At 53.6% G+C, this 19949-nt stretch overlaps 1 protein-coding gene and 1 long non-coding RNA gene across 10 annotated transcripts in view; one reads left to right on the top strand and one right to left on the bottom strand.

The window, feature by feature from the left end:
• The window catches only part of Pde4a (phosphodiesterase 4A), a 69773-nt gene that overhangs the window by 4562 nt on the left and 45262 nt on the right, over positions 1–19949 (top strand). For 3 of the 9 annotated variants that reach the window (XM_016005549.3, XM_076575780.1, XM_076575779.1), the window contains exons 2-3: positions 252–379; positions 10997–11200. In XM_016005549.3, the coding sequence (XP_015861035.1) occupies positions 11121–11200 (80 nt within the window). In that variant the 5' untranslated portion in view covers positions 252–379; positions 10997–11120. Of the gene's footprint in view, positions 1–251; positions 380–9052; positions 9963–10996; positions 11201–14120; positions 14660–19949 lie in introns of those variants that run through there. The other 6 variants (XM_076575783.1, XM_076575781.1, XM_076575782.1 and 3 more) reach the window with 4 other exon arrangements.
• On the bottom strand, positions 12937–13432 carry LOC143274195 (uncharacterized). Its single transcript, XR_013052640.1, has 2 exons — positions 13302–13432; positions 12937–13173 (listed from the first exon to the last, which is right to left on the bottom strand). It is a non-coding gene; the product is annotated as an uncharacterized LOC143274195 (long non-coding RNA).

A 19949-nucleotide genomic window follows, 5' to 3' on the forward strand; every position in this document is an offset into this window, starting at 1 on the left:
CCCGGCATGGTGGAACGTGCCTTTAATTCCAGCACTCGGGAGGCAGAAGTAGGTGGGTCTCTGTGAGGCTAGCCTGGTCTACCTAGTGAGTACCAGGACAGCCAGGGCTATGTAGACAGAACTTATCTCAAAATAAATCAATATTACATTTATTTATTTATGGGGCAGGCGGCAAGTGTTAGAGTGCGCATGTTGAAGCTAGAAATCAACTTTCCTGAGTCATTTATCTTTTTCCATAATGACGATCCTAGGGATGAAACTCGTCCTCAGGCTTGGTGGCAATCGCCTTTACCCGTGGAGTGGAGCCCAAGGTTTGAAGATGCGCCCCCTGCCTTAACCCTGCGCTGTGTTTGAGAGAACTTTCGCAGTCCGAGGGTTGGTAAGTGGCCGATGTTACAGCTTTGTCATCACTTTGGGGATCAGAAGTGGATGGTGATTGACAAGGTCTGGGGACTTTGGACTCCAACACCATCTCGCGCCACTCGTGGGCTCCTGGGGCCCTCCGGAACCATCCAGAATCCCCCACCTGAAGTGTCTGCGTGCAAGCCTCTGGGTGTCGCTGATGTCTAACCAGAGACAGCATTCCCAGCCCTGCGCCCAGGGCGAATCCGAAGGCGCTAGCGGGGGCTTTCCTCACCATCTGAGGCTGCCCACAGCCTCTTCCAGCTCACCTGAGCCCCCGAATTTCGGCTGCGGCTTGAGGGAATCCATTTTTTTTTTTTCCTTTAAGCTTGAGATACCCGGGTAGTACATCCCTCCCCATGCTTTGATACAGGGTCTAGAAACTCGCGCCGCAGCCTGGGGCGTAATATTTTAGATTAAGGGGTGCTACTTGCGGCGGGGTCAGGTGGAAAGAGAGGAAAGGAGCTCCATCCATTTGGCTTGGGGAGGGTTCCTCTTCCCAGCTTTTCGGGAGCTGTTGGAGAAGGGGCTGTCTGAAGCGAATAAACGTCTGCAGACTGGGGTGGGGGTCCCCGGTCCGTGGAGGGGGAAGGAGGGTGGGCATAAAATCTCCTTCCTGATATGGCCCCTCCCCTTTCGCTCATTCAAACTCGAGAGTGGGCGGGCGGGGCGAGGGAGTCCCCCCTTCTCCCCCTCCTCCACCAGCTTGGCGGTCCACCACACCAGCAGCGGTCTATCCCAGCCCGGGCACGCGCATGACGGACCGATATCCAGAGGGTCTCCCCCACACCCACACACACCAGCAAACAAAGGGTCTCGACACTTGTCCCCTCCCGCGGTCCCGACCCCAGGCCAGAGAGGGCGGGGCTCCTATCTCCAGCCCCTTTTCCCAGCAAGGTAAGTTTTGGGTTGGGAGCTGTGTTGGGAAGAGGGGGGAACCCGACTCTCAGGAGGAAGGGCATTAAGATCATGGGATTCCCCTAGCTCTCCATGAAAGCAGTGATCCCTCCACCCTTGCCTTGGTACGTTTTTGTAGGGTCTCCACCCCACCACTGACTGTGTGTGTGTGTGTGTGTGTGTGTGTGTGTGTGTGTGTGTGTGTGTGTGTGTGTGTAGGAAACCTTGGCTGTTGAGAATTTTCTGGTAGGTGAGAGGATGTCCCCCTAGGCTTTTGACACTGGGGCTGCCTAATGGCGGGGAGCTGGGACCAGGGCTTCGGGAATACTCATCACCAAGCATTTCCTAATCTGTTCCCAGCTGTGTCCAGCCCCTGGGGACAGGGAGAGACACCCAGCCCCGGCTTACTTTGAGCTGTTTCTCTATCTCGAATCCCTGGTAGCCCACCTTCCCCCGAGGAGAACCCTGCGGTGTATCTTGTTTCTGTAGAGAGAATTCAGACTGCTTTGGGCCTGGGCTGAGGCTGGGGCTGGGAATCTTTGCTGCCACACCACTTAACTGCATCCGGATCTCCGAGATCACCAGGGTTCATGTGCATTTCTGAGCCTCTATTTCTTCGGCTACTCAAAGGAGTAACTGCAGGCTGAGACTAAAGCCGGCCAGGAGCCCAACAGCCTTTACTCCCTCGTCTATTTCCCGTTATTTCATTCCCGTTATTTCATTCCCGTTCTCCAGCTACCTACTGTAAATGCCAGCCACTGACCAGACGCAGTTGCAGCAAACGGAAGATACTTGCGAGGGCCAGGGAGCAAGATCCAAATATAAACAAGCCTTTGTATATAAACTTGACCATCACGATGGAAATTCTGCCAGGAATGGAGGAGACCTCCCAGCACTTGGCAGGTAGAGACAGGAAGGAGGATCAGGAGTTCCAGGCTGACAGAGGCTACAAGGGGTTTGAAGCCAGCCTAGGTTTCAGGAGATCCTGTCTCAGAGAACAAAATCTGTCCTGGGATGGAAACTCTCACCTTTAAGCCCAGCACTCTGGAGGCAGAGGCAGAGGCAGAGTGATTGTTGTGAATTCCAGGTAAGCCTTGGCTACAGAGTAAGTTCCAGGACAGCTAGGAACACATAGTGAGACCCTGGGGAAAAAAATCCTGATTAAGCGAAGATTCAGATAATTGGGCAACAGGAAAGAGGATTGTCATGAACCAATTAGTCACACACACACACACACACACACACACACACACATACACACACACACACACATTTTTTTTTCTTTTTTCCTTTTGAGACAGGGTCTCACATAGCCCCAGCTGGCCTGAGACCCCTGACCCCTGGCCTTTACCCCCCAGCTGCTGGGATGACGGGTGTTAGCCGTCCTGCCTTGCTCTCCAACACAGGAGTTGAATCATCACCTTACGAAAATGAGGAAGGGGCCGACAAGCTGGCTCAGTGGGTAAGGGTGCTTGTTCCCAAGTCTGAAGATCTAAGTTACATCTCCAGGCCCCACATGGTGGAGGAGAGAACAACTCCTGTCTCCAGGTGTACACTGGTGGCATGATGGCTGTACATGGTCATCTTTCCCTTCCCCACATAATAAAGAAAGGTCTTTTTTCTTTCTTTCTTTCTTTCTTTTTGAGACAGAGTTTCTCTGTGTAGCCATGGATGTCTTGGAACTCGATTTATAGACTAAGCTGGCCTGGAACTCACAGAGATCCACCTGCCTCTGCCTCTGGGGTTTAAAGATGTGCACCACCACACAGACCAGTGTTCACTTGAAAAAATGGAGAAAAATAAAGTAGAAAAAAGAAGTGAGGAAGGAGCCAGGCACAAGGTGCATGCCTAACCCCTGTACTAGATAAGGAAAGGACTAGAGTTCCAGGCCGGTGTGGGCCACGTGGTGAGAAGGCCTCAGAAACAAACAAACGAACCAACACCAAAGGAATGGTTATAGACAATTCCCGAAGGGACCCTATAGAGATCCAGTTGAGCCCAGGGCCTGGAGAACCGAGGAGACAGGAGGTGGTCAAGGGCCACATAGCGAGGCCTGTCTACAAACAAAACACAACCGACTACATTCAAAAGCTGGTGCATGAGAGATAGATAGGTTTGTAGCTAGAGTTTTCCTGCCTTGCCCACAGTCAGGACAAATCTTTGTCACCCGCCAGTCCCACAGCCGCTCAGACCCAACCAAGTAAACACAGAGACTTATATTGTTTACAAACTGTATGGCCGTGGCAGGCTTCTTGCTAACTGTTCTTATAGCTTAAATTAATCCATTTCCATAAGTCTATACCTTGCCATGTGGCTCGTGGCTTACTGGCATCTTCACATGTTACTTGTCCTGGTGGCAGCTGGCAGTGACTCCTTCCTCCTTCCTGTTCTTTCTTTTCTCCTCTCTGTTAGTCCTGCCTATACTTCCTGCCTAGCCACTGGCCAATCAGTGTTTTATTTATTGACCAATCAGAGTAATTTGACATACAGACCATTCCACAGCACAGGTAGATGCTTCTGATTGGATACCCAGGGAGAATGGCTACAGGAGGTGAATTTCTCTGCTAACACACAGGCTGTCTAATCCAGGCAAAGCTGATCATGATACTGAACACATGCGCAGTAGAGACTGGGATTCTGATGTGGTCCTGGGTATTGACAGACTAGCAAGGATTTAAACTCAGAACCTACTCTGTTTCTCTTTGCAGTATTGGGACTGGAATCCAGGGCTTTGGGGATGCAAGTGCTCTGCCATTGAGCCCTGCCCCAACCCAGAACCTACATTTTAATGCATATTCGATTTCCTTCATTAATATGTACTGATTATACATGACAGCATTTTTTTACACACATGCACTTGATGCGTTTCGATCAAAGTCACCCTCTCTTGACCTCCTGCTCCCACTGACCCCTTCTACTTTCATGTCTTGTTTTTTTGCTTTTTTTTTTTTTTGGGTGATCCAGTGAATTTCATTATAGTTGCTTAAAGGAGCTTGGGCACCTTACTGTCAGGGACACCACTGAAGAAACATCTCTCCCTCCCCCAGCAACCATTAGCTGCTATGGATCCTCAGGGAGGGAGGAATCCACAGGAGACCCCCTCCTTTCTTGAGACAAGGGGTCACTAGGATGGCCTAGTAGCTCAGGATGCCCTTGAAGTCATGATCCTCTTGCCTCTGCCTCCCTGTTGCCAGGACTACAGGGGCGCACCACCACACTGGCCTCTGACTTCGCATTAAATGATTTTGTAATGTATTTTCACGTTGCGTGTCTGTGTGCTGACACACTCACACAGGTGCCACGGCAAACGTGTGGGGGTCCGAGACAACATAAGGGAGCCGGTTCTCTCTGTCCACCATGTTGGGTCACAGGACTGAGCTCAAGACTTCATCAGACACCTCTACATGCTAAGCCTTCCTGCCCACTGCAAACGCACATCTCTAACCACTGGGAAATACTGCCTCCTGCTGCATCCACACACACGAGTCCCAAACAAGCACACAGCAGGGCCACTTAGCCATCCATGTAGCCGTATGCCCAGGCCACTGATGCGGTGCTCTTCTGTCCATTCTGTAGTTTGCATAGCTGTCCTGAAGCTGTGATCTGATCTCAACTGGGCAACACTGAGACTCACAGAACATCCATCCCAGAGTGCACTGCACATGTCAGGCTATCTAGGAAGCTGCACACAAATGTAAAGACAAGTACACATGCCGGGTTCTTGAGAGGCCTTCATGGGCCTGCTTCAGCTCTAGATGTGGAGCTAAGGTGGACAGCAGATACTCTGGGCTGTAGTGTGAACAGCGGCTCCAGACAGGGCTAGTGAATGATGTCTGACTCGGCGGTAACACTCTTACAGCTCGTATACACAAACACACGCACACAAACACAACAATAAAATTTAAAAGGTAATTTAAAATTTAAAAGTTAACACCAACGGCATAAAGGGATCCAGGATTAGAAAGAACACAGAATGTCCTGAGATGCTTTCTAGGTGGCAAGGAGAGCGTGTGCCAGGGCCCTGAGGTCTGAACACTTTCTAAATGTGAGGAACAGCAAAGAGACGACAGGACCAACCGCTCTGAATGTTTTATAGTCTCTCAAGTACGTCTGTAGTCTGTGAAGCAAAATTACTGTTTTTGTTGTTTCTCTGGCTATCCTGAAACTCACTCTGTAGCCCAGGCTAGCCTGGAACTCACAGAGTTCACCTGCCTCTGCCTCCCAAGTGCTGGGATTAAAGGTGTGCGCTAACACACTGCCCAGCTCTAACAATTACTGTTACAATAAATAGGAGGGCGGCCAGCATTCTGTGAGTGCCTGGAAAATGTGTTCAGAGCATCCCATGCCTTGTCTCCTTTTATCCTCACATCAACCTCAGCATATCTGAGCAAAACACTACTTTATTGTTACGTTTTTTGTTTTGTTTTGTTTTTTTCAAGATAGAGTCTCTCTGTGTAGCTCTGGCTGTCCTGGAACTCACTCTGTAGACCAGGCTGGCCTCAAACTAAGAGATCTGCCTGCCTCTGCCTCCCGAGTGCTGGAGTTCAAGGTATCTTCTACCACGGCCTGGCTAACTAAACAGTACTTTTATGTTACAGATGGGAAAACTAAAGCTTAGAAAGGCTGGGTGATTTATCCAGGGTCACACAAGCAGGAAGCGGCAGAGGCAGGCTTTGACTGTAGCCATGTGGAGACGATTATAGACTCTGGGTCTCATACTGCCAGCTCTGTTCTCTATGGGGCTGAGCATGTTTAGCTGTGTACATAGAAAGAAAAGGTGTGTTTCTCCTTTCCTCTCTTCCTTCTTTCCAGAACCTGCAAAGTGAACCTTTGTAGCTCCACTGCTTCCTTACCAGACTGTCTTGCAGCTACACTAATTCCCTCCCTCCCTCCCTCCCCCCTCCCTCCCTTCCAGAGCCTTTAAAAGTCAAAACTAGGTGACTAGAGAGATGGCTCAGCAGTTAAGAGCACTGGCTGCTCAGCAGAGGACCCGGGTTCAATTATCAACACCCACATGGCAGCTCACATCTCCCTACCTGTGACTCCAGAGCATGTGATGCATGTACATGGTACACAGACCTACATACAGACAAAGCACCTATACACATAAAGTGTAAATAGTAAATCTGACTTCCACATGCACCCCCCCCACACACACAGGTTCACACACGTGAACACCAAAATGAAAAACAGAACATCAGAGCCAGATGTGGTGGCACACGCCTTTAATCCCAGCACTCGGGAAGCAGACACAGGTGGATCTCTGAGTTCAAAGCCAGTCTGATCTACAGAGTGAGTTCCAGGATGGCCAGGGCTATATAGCAAGACCCTTTCTCAACACCCCCCCCAAACAAAACTATACTACCAGACTCTCTTGAAGGTCCTCCCTCCATCCCTCCCTTTCCAGAGCCTTCCAAACCCAGTCCTGTTCTATCAGAATCTCCTGCAGTTACACTACATCCCTCCATCCCTCCCTTCCAGAGCCTTCCAAACCCAGTCAGAAGATATTCACATTCAGCTCTTCTAACAGTTCTTGCATCAAGGTCTCAGCCATTGCAACAAGACAAGAAAAAGAAACTAGGAAGAATTAATTCTGGTGTTCTGTAAAATGGAGGGAAAATGACAGTGTACAATTATGTCTGACTGGGCACAGTGGCACTTGACTGTGGTCTTAGATACCTGGGAAACAAGGCAGAAGGACCTTTTTTGTTTTGTTTTCTTTTTGGGACAGGTTTTTCTCTGTATAATAGCCCTGGCTGTCCTGGAACTCACTCTGTAGACCAGGCTGTCCTCGAACTCACAGAGATCCGCCTGGCTCTACCTCCCGAGTGCTGGAACTAAATGTGTGTGACACCATCACCCGGCCTCAGAAAAGCTTCTTGATCCTAGGAGTTGACAGCCAACTGAACAACACAGAATGATGAAGTCTCAAAAAGTGGGACGATTTGGGCTTGTTGGCTCACATCTATAATCTGAGCACTTGGCAGGCTGAGGCAGGAAGACTTTGAGTTTGAGGCCATCCTGGGCTACACATCAAGAGTCCTCTCTTCTCTCTCACATCACACACCACATACAAAAGCAGGGAGGATCTTATAGCTCTGTAGTAGCATGCTTGCCTGTCATGCAGGAGGGAACCCTGGCTTTAGTTCTTAGCGCTGCCCTGCCCCCCACAACTGTAATCATTCTGATAGATTGGAAATTATCTACATGAGTTCCAGCACCCAGAAATGACTTAACTGGGTGGTAGCTAGTAATCAAGCACATAAAAAAAAAAAATGGAGGCACACTGGGCGTGGTGGCACACACCCAGCACTCGGGAGGCAGAGGCAGGCAGATCTCCGAGTCCGAGGCCAGCCTGGTCTACAGATCTAGTTCCAGGACAGCCAGGGCTACACAGAGAAACCCTGTCTCCGGAACAAACAAACTTGGAGGTAGGAAGATCTGAGTTCAAATTCAGCCCGGGCTTCATAGCAAGTTTGAAGCTACTCTGGACTATGTGGAGTCCTGTCTGGAGAGAGAGAGAGAGAGAGAGAGAGAGAGAGAGAGAGAGAGAGAGAGAGAGAGAGAGAGAGAGAATCTCCTGCAGCTGATGTTCTTTCTATCTTCTTTCTTTTTTTATTTTTCTTGAGACAGGGTCTCAGTATGAGTCCTGCCTGGCTTGGAACTCACTATGTAGACCAAGCTGGCCTCACACTCACAGAAATCAATCAGCTTGCCTCTGCCTCCCAAGTGATGCGATTACAGATGTGTTCCACCATTTTTCATTTTGGTGTTCATGTGTTTGCACCTGTGTGTGTGGGTGCATATGGCAGTCAGAGGTCAACAAATAGATGTGTCCCTCTATTGTTTCCCACCTTACTTTATTTTTTTGTGACAGGGTTTCTCTGTGTATCCTTGGCTATCCTGGAACTCACTCTGTAGACTAGGCTGTGCTCCAACTCAAAGAGATCCTCCTGCTTCTGCCTCCTGAGTGCTGAGATTAAAGGTGTACACCACCACCATCCAGCACCACCTTATTTTTATTTTAGAGACAGGGTTGTACTATGTAGACCAGGCTATCCTCCAACTCACAGATGAGATCCACCTGTGTCTACCTCTGAGTGCTAGGATTAAAGACTTGCACCACAACACCCGACATATTTTTTGAGACAAGGTCTCTCACTGAACTTGAAGATAATAATTTCTCTAGACTAGCTGGTCATCAAGCCCCACAATCCTCATGTGCACCTCCCATCCCAGCATGGAGAGTTACAGGTGTACCTCACCCCACCCAGCTTTTACATCGGTTCTGGAGATCTGAATTCAGGTCCTCATATTTGCATACAAGCACTTTTCTTATTCCATCTTTCAGCCCAGGCTGCAGCTGGTATTCCAATGTAGGCAGACAGAGGTCATAAATGTAGTAAAAAAGTAACATATCAGCATGGCAGCCATCTCTACTGCAGAAAAATTAAAGCAATCTATAGAAGAACAGGAGTTCCAAGTGGGCTTGTAAGTTTGCTTTGCGAGCTTTGGAAGGTGAGGAGCACTAGGTGGAGGGTGGAGGTGTATGAAGCAGAAACCTACCTGGTGAATACCTTTAATCGCAGCACTCAGGAGGCAGAGGCAAGTGGATCTGAGTTCAAGACCAGCCTGGTCTACAGAATGAGCCCTTGTCTAAAAAAAAGAGTCTGGCTGGGCAGCGGTGGCATGAGCCTTTAATCCCAGCACTCGGGAGGCAGAGCCAGGCAGATATCTGTGGGTTTGAGGCCAGCCTGGTCTACAGAGTGAGATTCAGGACAGCCAGGACTACACAAAGAAACCCTGTCTCGGAAAAAAAAAAAAAAAAAAGTCTGGATATGGCTCAGTTGATAGTGCGCTTGCATACTGTGCAGCCCTAAATTGGATCCCTTAAATGGGCTTGGTGTCGCAAGCCAATAATCCCGGCACTGAAGTGGAGGAGGAGGAGTGAGATGTTCAAGGTCATAGGGTGGAAGTCTGAGGCTAGCCTGGAAAGAAAAAAGGCATCTGAGGCTCAGGGAGGTTAAGTCAGAGGCCCATGGCCACACAACCCACATCTTCAGTGTCAGGGTGTGAAGGCAAAGTGAGCCAGCCTCTCCCTCCCTGTCACCGCAAGCTGCGCCTGTGTCCCTGTCTGTCTGTTTCTATTTCCACCAGTCCCTGTCTGTCTCCGCGCCTCTGCCTTGTGCGTCCCCCATCTGTGCCCAGAAGCCGCCGTCTCTCTCTGCGCCGGCCCCCGCACACCGCAGCTATTCTGGGGGTTTAGGGTGTAGCAGAAAGCCCAACAGCTCGCAGGAGCGCTTCCTCCGGCCCCCGGCTCGGACCACGCGCAGCACGCGGCCGGTTCCTCCGTGGGATTCCCGGACGGGGAAGTCCCAGCGTGGGGCCGCCAAGCGCGAGCAGAAGGACCACCGCGCCCCCAGCGGCCGGCCGCCGCACCTACACCCTCCCGAGCGCGCGCGCGCGCCACCTGTCGCCATGGTAACGGAGGGCGTCATCTCCCGCAAGCTTCGAGTCAGCTGCTTGCTGACGTCCGCCGACGTCACACACACCCTTGGGCGAGATGAGTGAGAAGCGAAGGAGCAGGGAAGGTTCCAGACCCAGTCTTCAGGGGGAACCCGCGGGTCCTATGGGAAGGTGTCTCTCGTCCTCCGCACAGGCAGGTGACCCTAGAGCGGGGATCACAGCGGAGCTAAGGGAAACTGAAAGAGGAGGAGCCGCAGGGTCAGCGGGAGTCAGCGATCGCGACCCAGGCCCCGGGGCGGGGGCGGGAACTGGGCTTGGGGCAGGGCTTAGACAAAAAGTCGTCGTGGAGACAGCCCTCCAGCCACAGTGGCTGTTTCGTACTTACGCCTCAGTTTACCCCTTTGATGATTGCACACACACACACACACACACACACACACACACACGCTTTCCAGATTGACAAATTCTCAGTCCAAAGATAGTGAGCAGGGAGCCTTTCTTGTGGCTTCTCAGGTCGGAGACAGTTTTGGCCAGCTGGTGGAGAGAGGTCGCCCAGGGTGAGGTCTTGTAGGTCTCAGCTGTAAGGAACACTAAGGCAGGAGACGGAAACCCCTTAGAAAACACGAGTGGAAGGCTGGGCAGGGGTGGCGCACGCCTTAATCCAGCACTCGGGAGGCAGAGGCAGGCGGATCTCTGTGAGTTCGAGGCCAGCCTGGTCTACAGAGATCCAGAACAGCCAAGGCTACACAGAGAAACCCTGTCTCGAAAAAAAAAAAAAAGAAAGAAAGAAAGAAAAGAAAAAGAAAACACGAGTGGATCACTTACAAAGGGTGGTACTGGATGCAGAGACGTAGGCCTGTAGTCTCAGCGCTTGGAAGGAGAGGCAGGTGATGATCTCAAGGCCAGCCTGTGCTACACAGCGAAACTCTAAAAGAAGGAAGGAAAGAAACACGGCAGAAAAGGATGGGAAAATAGAGGCGAAGTGGCACAGGCCTGTAACGCCAGCATGTGGTAAGCTGAGGCAGGAGGAGGTCAGCCTAGGCTACATAATAAGTTCCCCCTACACTCCAAATTATATGGCTTAAAGAGACTCTTTCACACCTAGGTGTGGGAGGGCACCATGGGAGGCTCGGAAACTAGAGGCCTGAATGTGCCCATTAGCTGCCCCTGGGGTAGCTAAGTAGTTGTGTTCCTGGGGGCACATCCCGATTCCACCCGTGTCCCTCCACAGAGGCCCAGGGAGCCCACAGAGTCCTCCGTGCCAACATGCTCGGGGCGGACCCGTGCCGCCCTCGCCACCGTCTCCTGGTCGGAGCTGGGCTCAGCCTGAGCCCCTGGATCCTGGGGTCCCTCCAATGCCGAGGCCCACCACACCACCGCGGCTGATGCCGCCTCGAATATTTATCACCAGAACTATCACCAGAGCGGACAACAGGTAGGCAGGAGGGAGATGGAAGCGGGACCTGAGCCAGCCAGGAGCCCCTCCCCAGCGCCCGCGTTTGTAAACGTCGCCTGGTCCGGCTGGGGCAGCTCTCCGGGGAGGCGCCCTGGCAGCTTCTGCGGGCCTTTTCTCCTAAGCCGCCGCCGGGTCAGCAGGAGCCTACCTACATAGAGGGGAAGGGTCTGCACCCCTCCAGAGCCTTCAGGCCGCCCCCAGAATTCGCAGAGCTGAGGGGCTGGCCTTTGACCAGTGTGTGGTGCAGCCGCCTCCGTTTTCCCGCCGGCAGCATTCCAGATCCCTCAGCTTTAGCCAGGACGGTGGCACCTTGGCGTAGGTCCAGGGCTTGTAATTTTTACCTGGGGCGGGGGGTGGGGGCAACAGGGTATGAAAAAAGTCTGAGCCTGTCTGCACTTTTTTGTTTTTCTTTAACAATTTTATTACTATTATTCATCTATCTATCTATCTATCTAATCTATCTATCATCTATCTATCCATCCATCCATCCATCCATCTATCTATCTATCTATGTGTGTGTCTTGTTCAAAGGACAGCTTTGGTTCTCTGCTTCCACCGTGTGGGTGCTGAGGATCTGACTCAGGTCATCAGGCTTGTCGGCAAGCCCCTCCACCTGCTGAGCGCCTCACCAGCCCACTAGTGTGCTGTCTAGCTCTTCCTCATCCGGGTCCTCCCAGGGCAGCCCAGCCCCTACTCCCACTTCTTGGCTGGGAGCTCAGTTACAGCCCCCCCCACCCCCCCACACACACACAGCTGAGCTGGCTCCGTCAGCCCCATCCACTCCTCTGGAGGGTCTCGGTTTAAGCCACGATGCTTTCTCCAGATGAGAGGACAAGTCCCCTCTCCCACCCTCCAGCCTGTATGTGGTTCAAGTCCAGCTTGTTTTCGCTTCAGGGCTTGAGCCTTGGCCCACGGCTTCGAGCTTTCCAGCTGCAGCTCCCCCATGTCCCAACTCGAGAACCACATGCCCTTGACCCTCATCCCGAGTTGGGGCCAAGGCTACACCTCTCAGCCCCATCCCCAAAGACTTTGGTACATCTGGGCACCCTCAACACTTGCAAATCCCGCGGAGATGCCTGGGGGAAGGTTCCTGAGAAAAGGGGGGCACAGATACAGTTCTGGCTTCGGGGAACACCTGGGGCTGTTGGTGGGGGGCCAGTTCCTTGGCAGCGCCTTAGCCCACGCTCGCTCACTCGGAGTCCCCTCCAGCTAGAGAAAAGTGGTTGACAAAGTTGGAGACTGGGAAAGGTTTGTTGCCTGTATGTTAATAAGAACCGGGGTTGGGGAGGCTAGAGTACAAAGCTTGTCCCCCCCAGGCGATCAGAAGGGGGACGTACGGGGGCGAGGGCTTGGACCAGGGGACACTGCTGCGTCTGAGCCAGGATCCAGGCTGGGAGGGAGGGGGAGCACGGGGAGCACGAGAACAACCCCCCCAAACCCAGCAGCCACCAGGGCTCCGCCAGAGCTGGGAGGAGGGATGGGGATGCGCTTGAATCCCCGCTCACTCTTTGCTCGTTCGCTCGGCACGGCGCTGAGGGAGGCGGGAGCGTGAGTCACGGCGACTCCGGATTTAGGTGCCGGAAGGGGGGTTCTGAGGGCGGGGGACGAGGGGAAGAGGCTCCGCTTGTTTACTCGCCTAAGAGCGACAGAGGTGGGGTGTACCCTCCAAGGCGCTCCTGTCCCAGCTACCCCCCTCTCATTTGCCTCAGTTTACCTTTCGCAGAAGCGCTTTGAAGTTTTTAATAATTAAAAGAAGAGGGGGTGGCAATTGGGCCGGTGAGATGGCTCAGTGGGTAAAGGCATTTGCCTTCAAGCTTGGCTGAGTTCGATTCCCAGGGCGCACGAGGTGGAAGGCGAGACTCGACTCCCGCGGATTGACTCTGACTTCCCCTCTCCGAGGCATCTAACGGATATTCGCAAGGACTAAGGGTACACAGCTGGACCAAATCTTGCTGCAGGAGGAATTGACATATGTAGCGTTTGGATGGTGAGGTAGGGGACACGTGTGCCCACACACATGCACACAAAAATAATGTGATAAAAGAATTTTTTAAAGATTAAAAAAAAGAGGTAGAGATACCTGTGTATCAGCCGCAGGGGAACCCAAAAGGACACACCCCCGACACAGACACACCTCAAGAGGCCGACCACACCGACACGCACCAGCACACACCCTCGGGAGTCGCAGTCAGACGACAGAGGAGAAATCCCGTGGACAACTCGCACCAGCATCCTCCCATCATAATCACAAAACAGCGCCGGAGCGAGCGCGTGGGAAGGTGTGCGCAGCCCGGGGCCACCGGAACAGACCCCACGGGACGCTCCACCCTCCCGACGGGCTGCACACGTGCGCGCGCATCCTTACACCCCCGACAGCAGCAGCGGGAGCAGCCACCACGTGCGCGCACACACTTCCAGGCGACATCGAAAACACAGACAACCCTCGGAAGGGGCCACGTGCGCTCACACCCCGCCAGGCTTGTGGGGGAGCCACTCGCCGTCACGGTCCTGCGCGCAGCACCACTGGCTTGCAGACACGGCGCCTTGGAGGCACTAGGACCACTCCCCGAAAAGGGGGCCTGGGAGAAAGGGTGACTGGGGTTCTAGAGACGAGGAAACGACAGCCCCTGACTCCGCCCCAGCCTTGATGGATGCGGCTGAGTGACACCCCGCCAACCAGTCGGATGTCTCCGTCCGGATGCCATTAACCCTTTAACTCTTCGGTCCCTGAGCGTGCCTGCTGTTCTAAAGGGCTCTGGGAGATAGGCGCGCGGCGGCGCCCCCTCCCCGGCGGGATTGGGCTGTGCGTGGGTGTGGAGGGCCGCCACCCTCCTCTTCTTGGAGGAGGAGGGGGTGGTGCTGTGACAGTCGCCGGGCGGGCGGGGGGGCAGGGAGGGGCGGACCGGGGCGGGGAGTCGCGGCTGGCGCCGGGTTCCGAGAGCTCAGCGGGCTCCAAGCACCGAGAGGACTCCGGCGCCGCCGCCGTCCGCGCTCTCCGCCCTTGGGCGCCATGGCCCCACCGAGGCCAGGAGCCCCCGTGGGTCCCCAAGCGCCTCGGCCGTGGCGCCGCTGATCTCGGACAGGTTAGGGGACGCCTTGCCCCCCGGGCGCCCCGAGAGACAGAGCCGGAGCCATGGAGCCTCCGGCCGCCCCCTCGGAGAGGAGCCTGTCTCTCTCTCTCCCTGGGCCCCGGGAGGGCCAGGCCACCCTGAAGCCGCCCCCCCAGCACCTGTGGCGGCAGCCGAGGACCCCGATCCGCATCCAGCAGCGCGGCTACTCGGACAGTGCCGAGCGCTCAGAGCCGGATCGCTCGCCGCACCGGCCCATGGAGCGCGCCGACGCCGTGGACACTGGCGACCGGCCAGGCCTGCGGACTACCCGCATGTCCTGGCCCTCGTCCTTCCACGGCACCGGTACCAGCGGAGGCAGCTGCAGGCGGTGAGACTCCCCCGGCGCGCAGAGCGCACAGGCGCGCGAGGGGCACCACGCGCAAATCTGGCCAAAGGGGGCGCTGTGGGGCGGGTGGGGTCAGCGTGACCCGCGTGGGTGGTGAGGGGGAGCCACTGCACCAGAAGCTCTTTGACTGTTGTGGGTTCCCGGGTGAAGTTGGGGATCGGGAGACTCATGCAGCTTCAGGACTCTACAAGCTCAGTCAGTAGTGGTCCAGAGCAGCGGCTGGAGAGGAGGGACCACTTGGAGAGACTCACTGAGGGCTGGGGTCATTGTGGGGTATCCTAGTGGTCATTCCGTAGAGGGTGCCTGCAGAACCACACTGGTTACTTCTCGTAGGGTAGCACTCTAGGTGGAGTGGAGAAATGCATCAGGGGAGCCCTACAGTAACTGGTGTTCGGAATCCAGGGGGATCTTCTGGGGAGCACTATCCAGACCTGTATTAAGATGTGGAACAAGACCCCTTCCAGGCATTTAGGGCTCAATGGCACCCCAAGGTGCCCCATGGATCAGTGCCAAGGGCATTTGAGGTCCCATCAAAGGAGTTCCCACCTTTCCGAAGTGACAGGTGAAGGGGTATTGTGTAGTTGGGATTCCTGCTGTGGCAGTCGCTGGGAGAGGGTCCTTAGGTGTGTACCTGGCTTGGGCTGCCTGGACTCAGGGCTCTGCCTGACTCTGCTTTGGGGACAGTGACTGTGGCAGTGTGGCAGTGTGCTTCAGGGCTGCTGTCACTGTCCCAGGGTGACTGTGTGTGTCACAGAGCTGTAACGGCATGGCTGTTTGCACCCAGCAGAGTGGGGCTGTGACATGGTGACAGCGATGTCTGTCTCTGGCATAGTGTCTGTATGGTGACAGAGTGACTGTGTGTTCAAAGATAGAGTTAATGTGGCATAGTGACTGTGTGCTTCCCGAACAGTAACTATATGATGGTTTCCATGTTCCAGGGGACGCCTCCACGGTGACAGTGTGTGTCCCACAGACTCAGGGGTCTGGGGTGGGATGTGTGCCTATGATTTGAGACCCGATGAGACAATGTGACCACCCTTGCCTGCTTTTTTTTTTTAAGAAAGTAGCCTGGCTAGCCTAGAACTCACTAAGTAGCCCAGGCTGGCCTTGAACTTGTGACAGTCCTGCCTCACTCTGCCCTGCACAGTTATGCTGTCACCCGAGACTAGAGAGAGTTCTAACAGCCGGCAGCACTCTGATGAGCCTCTCACATCTGCCTGGGTACCCTAATTACTAATGTCCTCTTGACCTGGGGTAGTCTCAGTGATTGAAGCCACAGCAAAAGGTGCCCCAGGCTCTGACTGTGAGTTCTCCAGGCCACTGGGTGATTGACAGCTAACCACACCACAACTGCCTATTCCTTTGGAGCATCTGTAAGATGTCACATCTGGGCTTCTCATGCCTGGAGTCCCCAAGCAAGGCCCCTTTAGACGATGCCTGCAATCTTCCTAGAGCCTTCTGGGACCCTTCCTTCCTACAGCTCTCCAAGGACTCCCCCACTTCATACTCCCCAACCCCAGCTCCCTGAGTCCCCACCAGGAAGCCAGTGTCAGACTCCCGAGATTTCTCAGAGGAACTAGAGGAACTAGGAGAGGGAAGCTGTTTAAAAAAAAAAAAAAAAAAAAGCAAAACACAAAGCTCACATCAACAGGAAATGCCAAGCCAGAGGCTCAGAGCCTCTGAGATGGCGCAGGGGGTGGAGCACTAGGAATCAGGCCCTAGTCTCCTTTAAGGCCCTAGGGACTTCCTGGCCCCCTGTTGTCTGATGAAGAGTGGCTGAGTGGTAATAATTATAATTCATGTGCCCTGTCCTCAATAGCTCACTCTTGGGCTCCAGGCCTGGGGCCTTTCCTACACACACACACACACACACACACACACACACACACACACACACACGCCCCTTTACCCTGCTCCTTGCCAGCAGCCTGTGTGGGATCCCTGTTGGACTGATGAAGAAACTATGAGTCAAAGAGGTCAAAAATCCCTTTCTACGCCCTCAAGCTGGGAGTTTCTGGTTCAGGTCTCCCAGGTACCTTTGCAGGAGCCCCCTCGGAGGAGCATCGGCTTCCAGTTAGGCACTACCCAGGAGGAGTCCGTTTGCGAGTTCCCGGTGTGCGTGGTGGAGGATTTTGCAGAGATTGTTGCCCGAAGCCCCTGAATTTAGAGGGAAAAGGAGGAGGCCGCAGTGAAAGCGGCTTGTCCTGTTGTGAGAAATCAAAAACAGGAATCTCAGGCCATGCCTGAGCCAGCTCGGGTTTCGGTTTCCCTGCGGGAAGTCGGTGGCCTGCGGAGGCCGCAGCTGGGACAGCTGAGTGGGTTGTGGACTGAAAGATGGCCTTGGTGCCTGCGGCCTGCACAGAAAGAGAAAGAGGAAGAAGAGGACCGAGAACAGACGCAGTTCAGCTTCTGCGCACACAGGGGATCCCCGACACCCCCCGCGGTGGGGTCCAGGCCACTAGTGCAGAGAAGAGTGCAGCCACCCTGCTAGGCTTGTAAGAACCCCCAGCGGGGAGCCACTTTTCCTCGTCGAGGTGGCGTCTGCACTAGGTCCTCAGATCTGGCGGGGGGTGCGCGAGACGGCGTTCCTGGCGCGGCCTCTGGGGCTGAGTCACATCCCCGCTGCGATCTGTCAAAAGACAGATGGAAGGAGAGGAGAGGCAGAGGCAGGGGAGAGGGGCACTGGGTTGGCCTCTTACCACTCTTTGGACCTTCCCACTCTCTCCTCCAGAGGAACGCTTTCTGGCTCCCCACGAAGGACGTGCACACAAGCAGGCTGGTGTCTCCCTCGTGGGTGATATCCTGTTTTCACTGGGGTCCTCTGCCCTTGTGGTCCCTGCTGCGCGCCACAGGCCTGGCCCTGTGCTGGGAGCTGGGCTCTTGGAGCGCCCTCTGCTGGATTGGGAGAAACGTGCAGCGTTGGCTCTCATATTATTATTTCATGCTTATTGAATGCCTCGGGGAGCTGGGCGCCAGGCGGGCCAACCGCAGGCTGGGACGGGGCTGTGTCCCCTAACTCCGAGAGCCTTAGGTCACTGCAGCGGGAACAGCCGCTTGGCGGACACTCCCGGAGGAACTTGAAAGAAAAGTTGGCCCAGGAACGATTCCCAGCCCTGTCCGGAGCCTGACTCCAACCTCTAGGGTACAGCTTGCAACGTCCTTGGCTGAGTACTTTGTTTGTTTGTTTGTTTGTTTGTTTTGATTCTAAAAGAGCCATCTGCCTGTGCCCTGGTAAGACTGAAGGCCTGCGCCACCATACTTGCCTTTTGTTTTTTATTTTTTGAGACAGTGTCTCTCTATGTAGTCCTGGCTGTTCTGGAGCTGGCTATGTAGACCAGGCTGGCCTTGAACTCACGGAGATCCTCCTGCCTCTGCCTCCTGAGTGCTGGGCCACAGGTGTGCAGCACCATGCCTAGGTATTTGAATTTTTTAAATTATGTGTGTGTGGGTGGGTGGGGTATATGCTTGTTAGTGAAGAGGCCAGTGGCAGGGAATCATCTGGAACTGCAGGTCCAGAGGGGGTTCAGGGATTCAGTCTCCCATTCTTTGCAAGACCAGTACCAGCTCTTAATCCCTGAGCCATCTCTGAGAGCTTCTTCCCCAGAGTAAGGTGGCCAAGGTCGCAGAGAAATAACAAGGTTGAAGTTACAGACAGAGCCAGGTCCCCACTCCAGCACAGCAGGGAGATGTGAATGGTGTCCTTCCTGTGTGATAAAGGAGCAAGGACTGTTTCTCTCTGAGCCTTGTTTAGTGTATTGCACCTTATACTGCACCTTATACATTATAAGTTTTTATTACGTGTGTGTGTGTGTGTGTGTGTGTGTGTGTGTGTGTGTGTGTTTGAGCATTCAAGTGACAACCAGAGGACTACTTGCAATAGTTGGTTCTCTCAGTTTACCACGGGAGTGCCAGGACTCAGATCTTTAGGCTTAGATGCAAGCTCCTTTACCCACTGAGCCTTCTTACAGGCCCCATTTTGTGTGTGTGTGTGTGTGTGTGTGTGTGTGTGTGTGTGTGTGTGTGTGTTGTATGTATGTATGTGTGTGTGGAAACAGACAATGTTGTGCATGTTCCTCTTTTGCTTTCCACCTTATTTTATTTCTTATTATGTATATGGTTGAGCATGGTAGTGCATGCCTCTAATCCCAGGAATTGGAAGGCAGAGGCAGGTGGACCTCTGTGAGTTAGAGGCCAGCCTGGTCTACATAGTGAGTTACAGGGCAGCCAGAGCTAGATAGTGAGACCATGTCTCAAAAAACTCCCATTAGTTATGGTTATTTATTTATAATTATTATTAATAATATATTTATTATTTTGTTGAGTGTGATCCGGGTGTGAATTTGGGCACAGTGCAAATGTGAAGAACAACCTTAGGAGCTGGTTCCCTCCTCCCATCATGAGTTCCGCTGGCTCCGTAAGTCTGTGTGGCAAGTGTTTTCACACACTAAGGAATTTTATCTTGTGTGTATGGACCTAAGTGTACGTATGTGTACCAGGTGCATCCAGGTGCCTTCGAATATCAGAAGTAGATGTCAGATCCTCAAGCTGGAGTAAGAGGAGCTGTGACCTGCCCCGTGTGGATCTTAGGAACCAAACCCGAGTCTTCTGCAAGACCAACAAGCGTTCTTAGCCACAAAGCCCTGTCTCTAGCCCACCCCCTTGCTTTGGCGTGGATTCCTTCACTGAACCTAGCTTGGCTGCTGGCCAGCTCCCCACACAGCTGTATCTGTGCGAGTGGAAGTCACAGGACAACATCGGTTTGAGTTCTTCAAAGGCCATCAGCTTTTGTTTGTGTCTCTGTGTAGACCAAGCTGCCCTCAAAGATGTGCGCCATCACAGCGGGCTTACCTGGTTTTTTGAGACGGTGTCTCCCCAGTCTCCACCCCTCCTGGCTCTGAGATTACAAGCTGTGGCCACTGCCAGATTCCTTCCTTTAAAAAAATTGTATTATTCTTTATTTTATGTGTGTGGGTGTTTAGCCTGTATGTGTGTCTGTACAGCACACGCATGTTGTGCCCGTGATGTGTTGGATCCAATGGGACCAGACTTACAGATGGTTGTAAGTCCCTGTGTGGGTGCTGGGAATCAAACACTGGGTCCTCTGCAAGAGCAGCCAGTGCTCTAACTGCTGAGCCATCTCTCCAGTCCCTAACCCCCCACCCCCCAGCTGAGGACCAAACCCAAGGCCTTGAGCTTGCTAGGTAAGCACTCTACCACTGAGCTAAATCTCCAACCCCGATTTCTTTGTTTTAGTGTGGATTCCGGGACCCAG

This window comes from Peromyscus maniculatus, chromosome 7 (assembly GCF_049852395.1).
Source record: "Peromyscus maniculatus bairdii isolate BWxNUB_F1_BW_parent chromosome 7, HU_Pman_BW_mat_3.1, whole genome shotgun sequence".
NCBI lineage: Eukaryota > Metazoa > Chordata > Mammalia > Rodentia > Cricetidae > Peromyscus > Peromyscus maniculatus.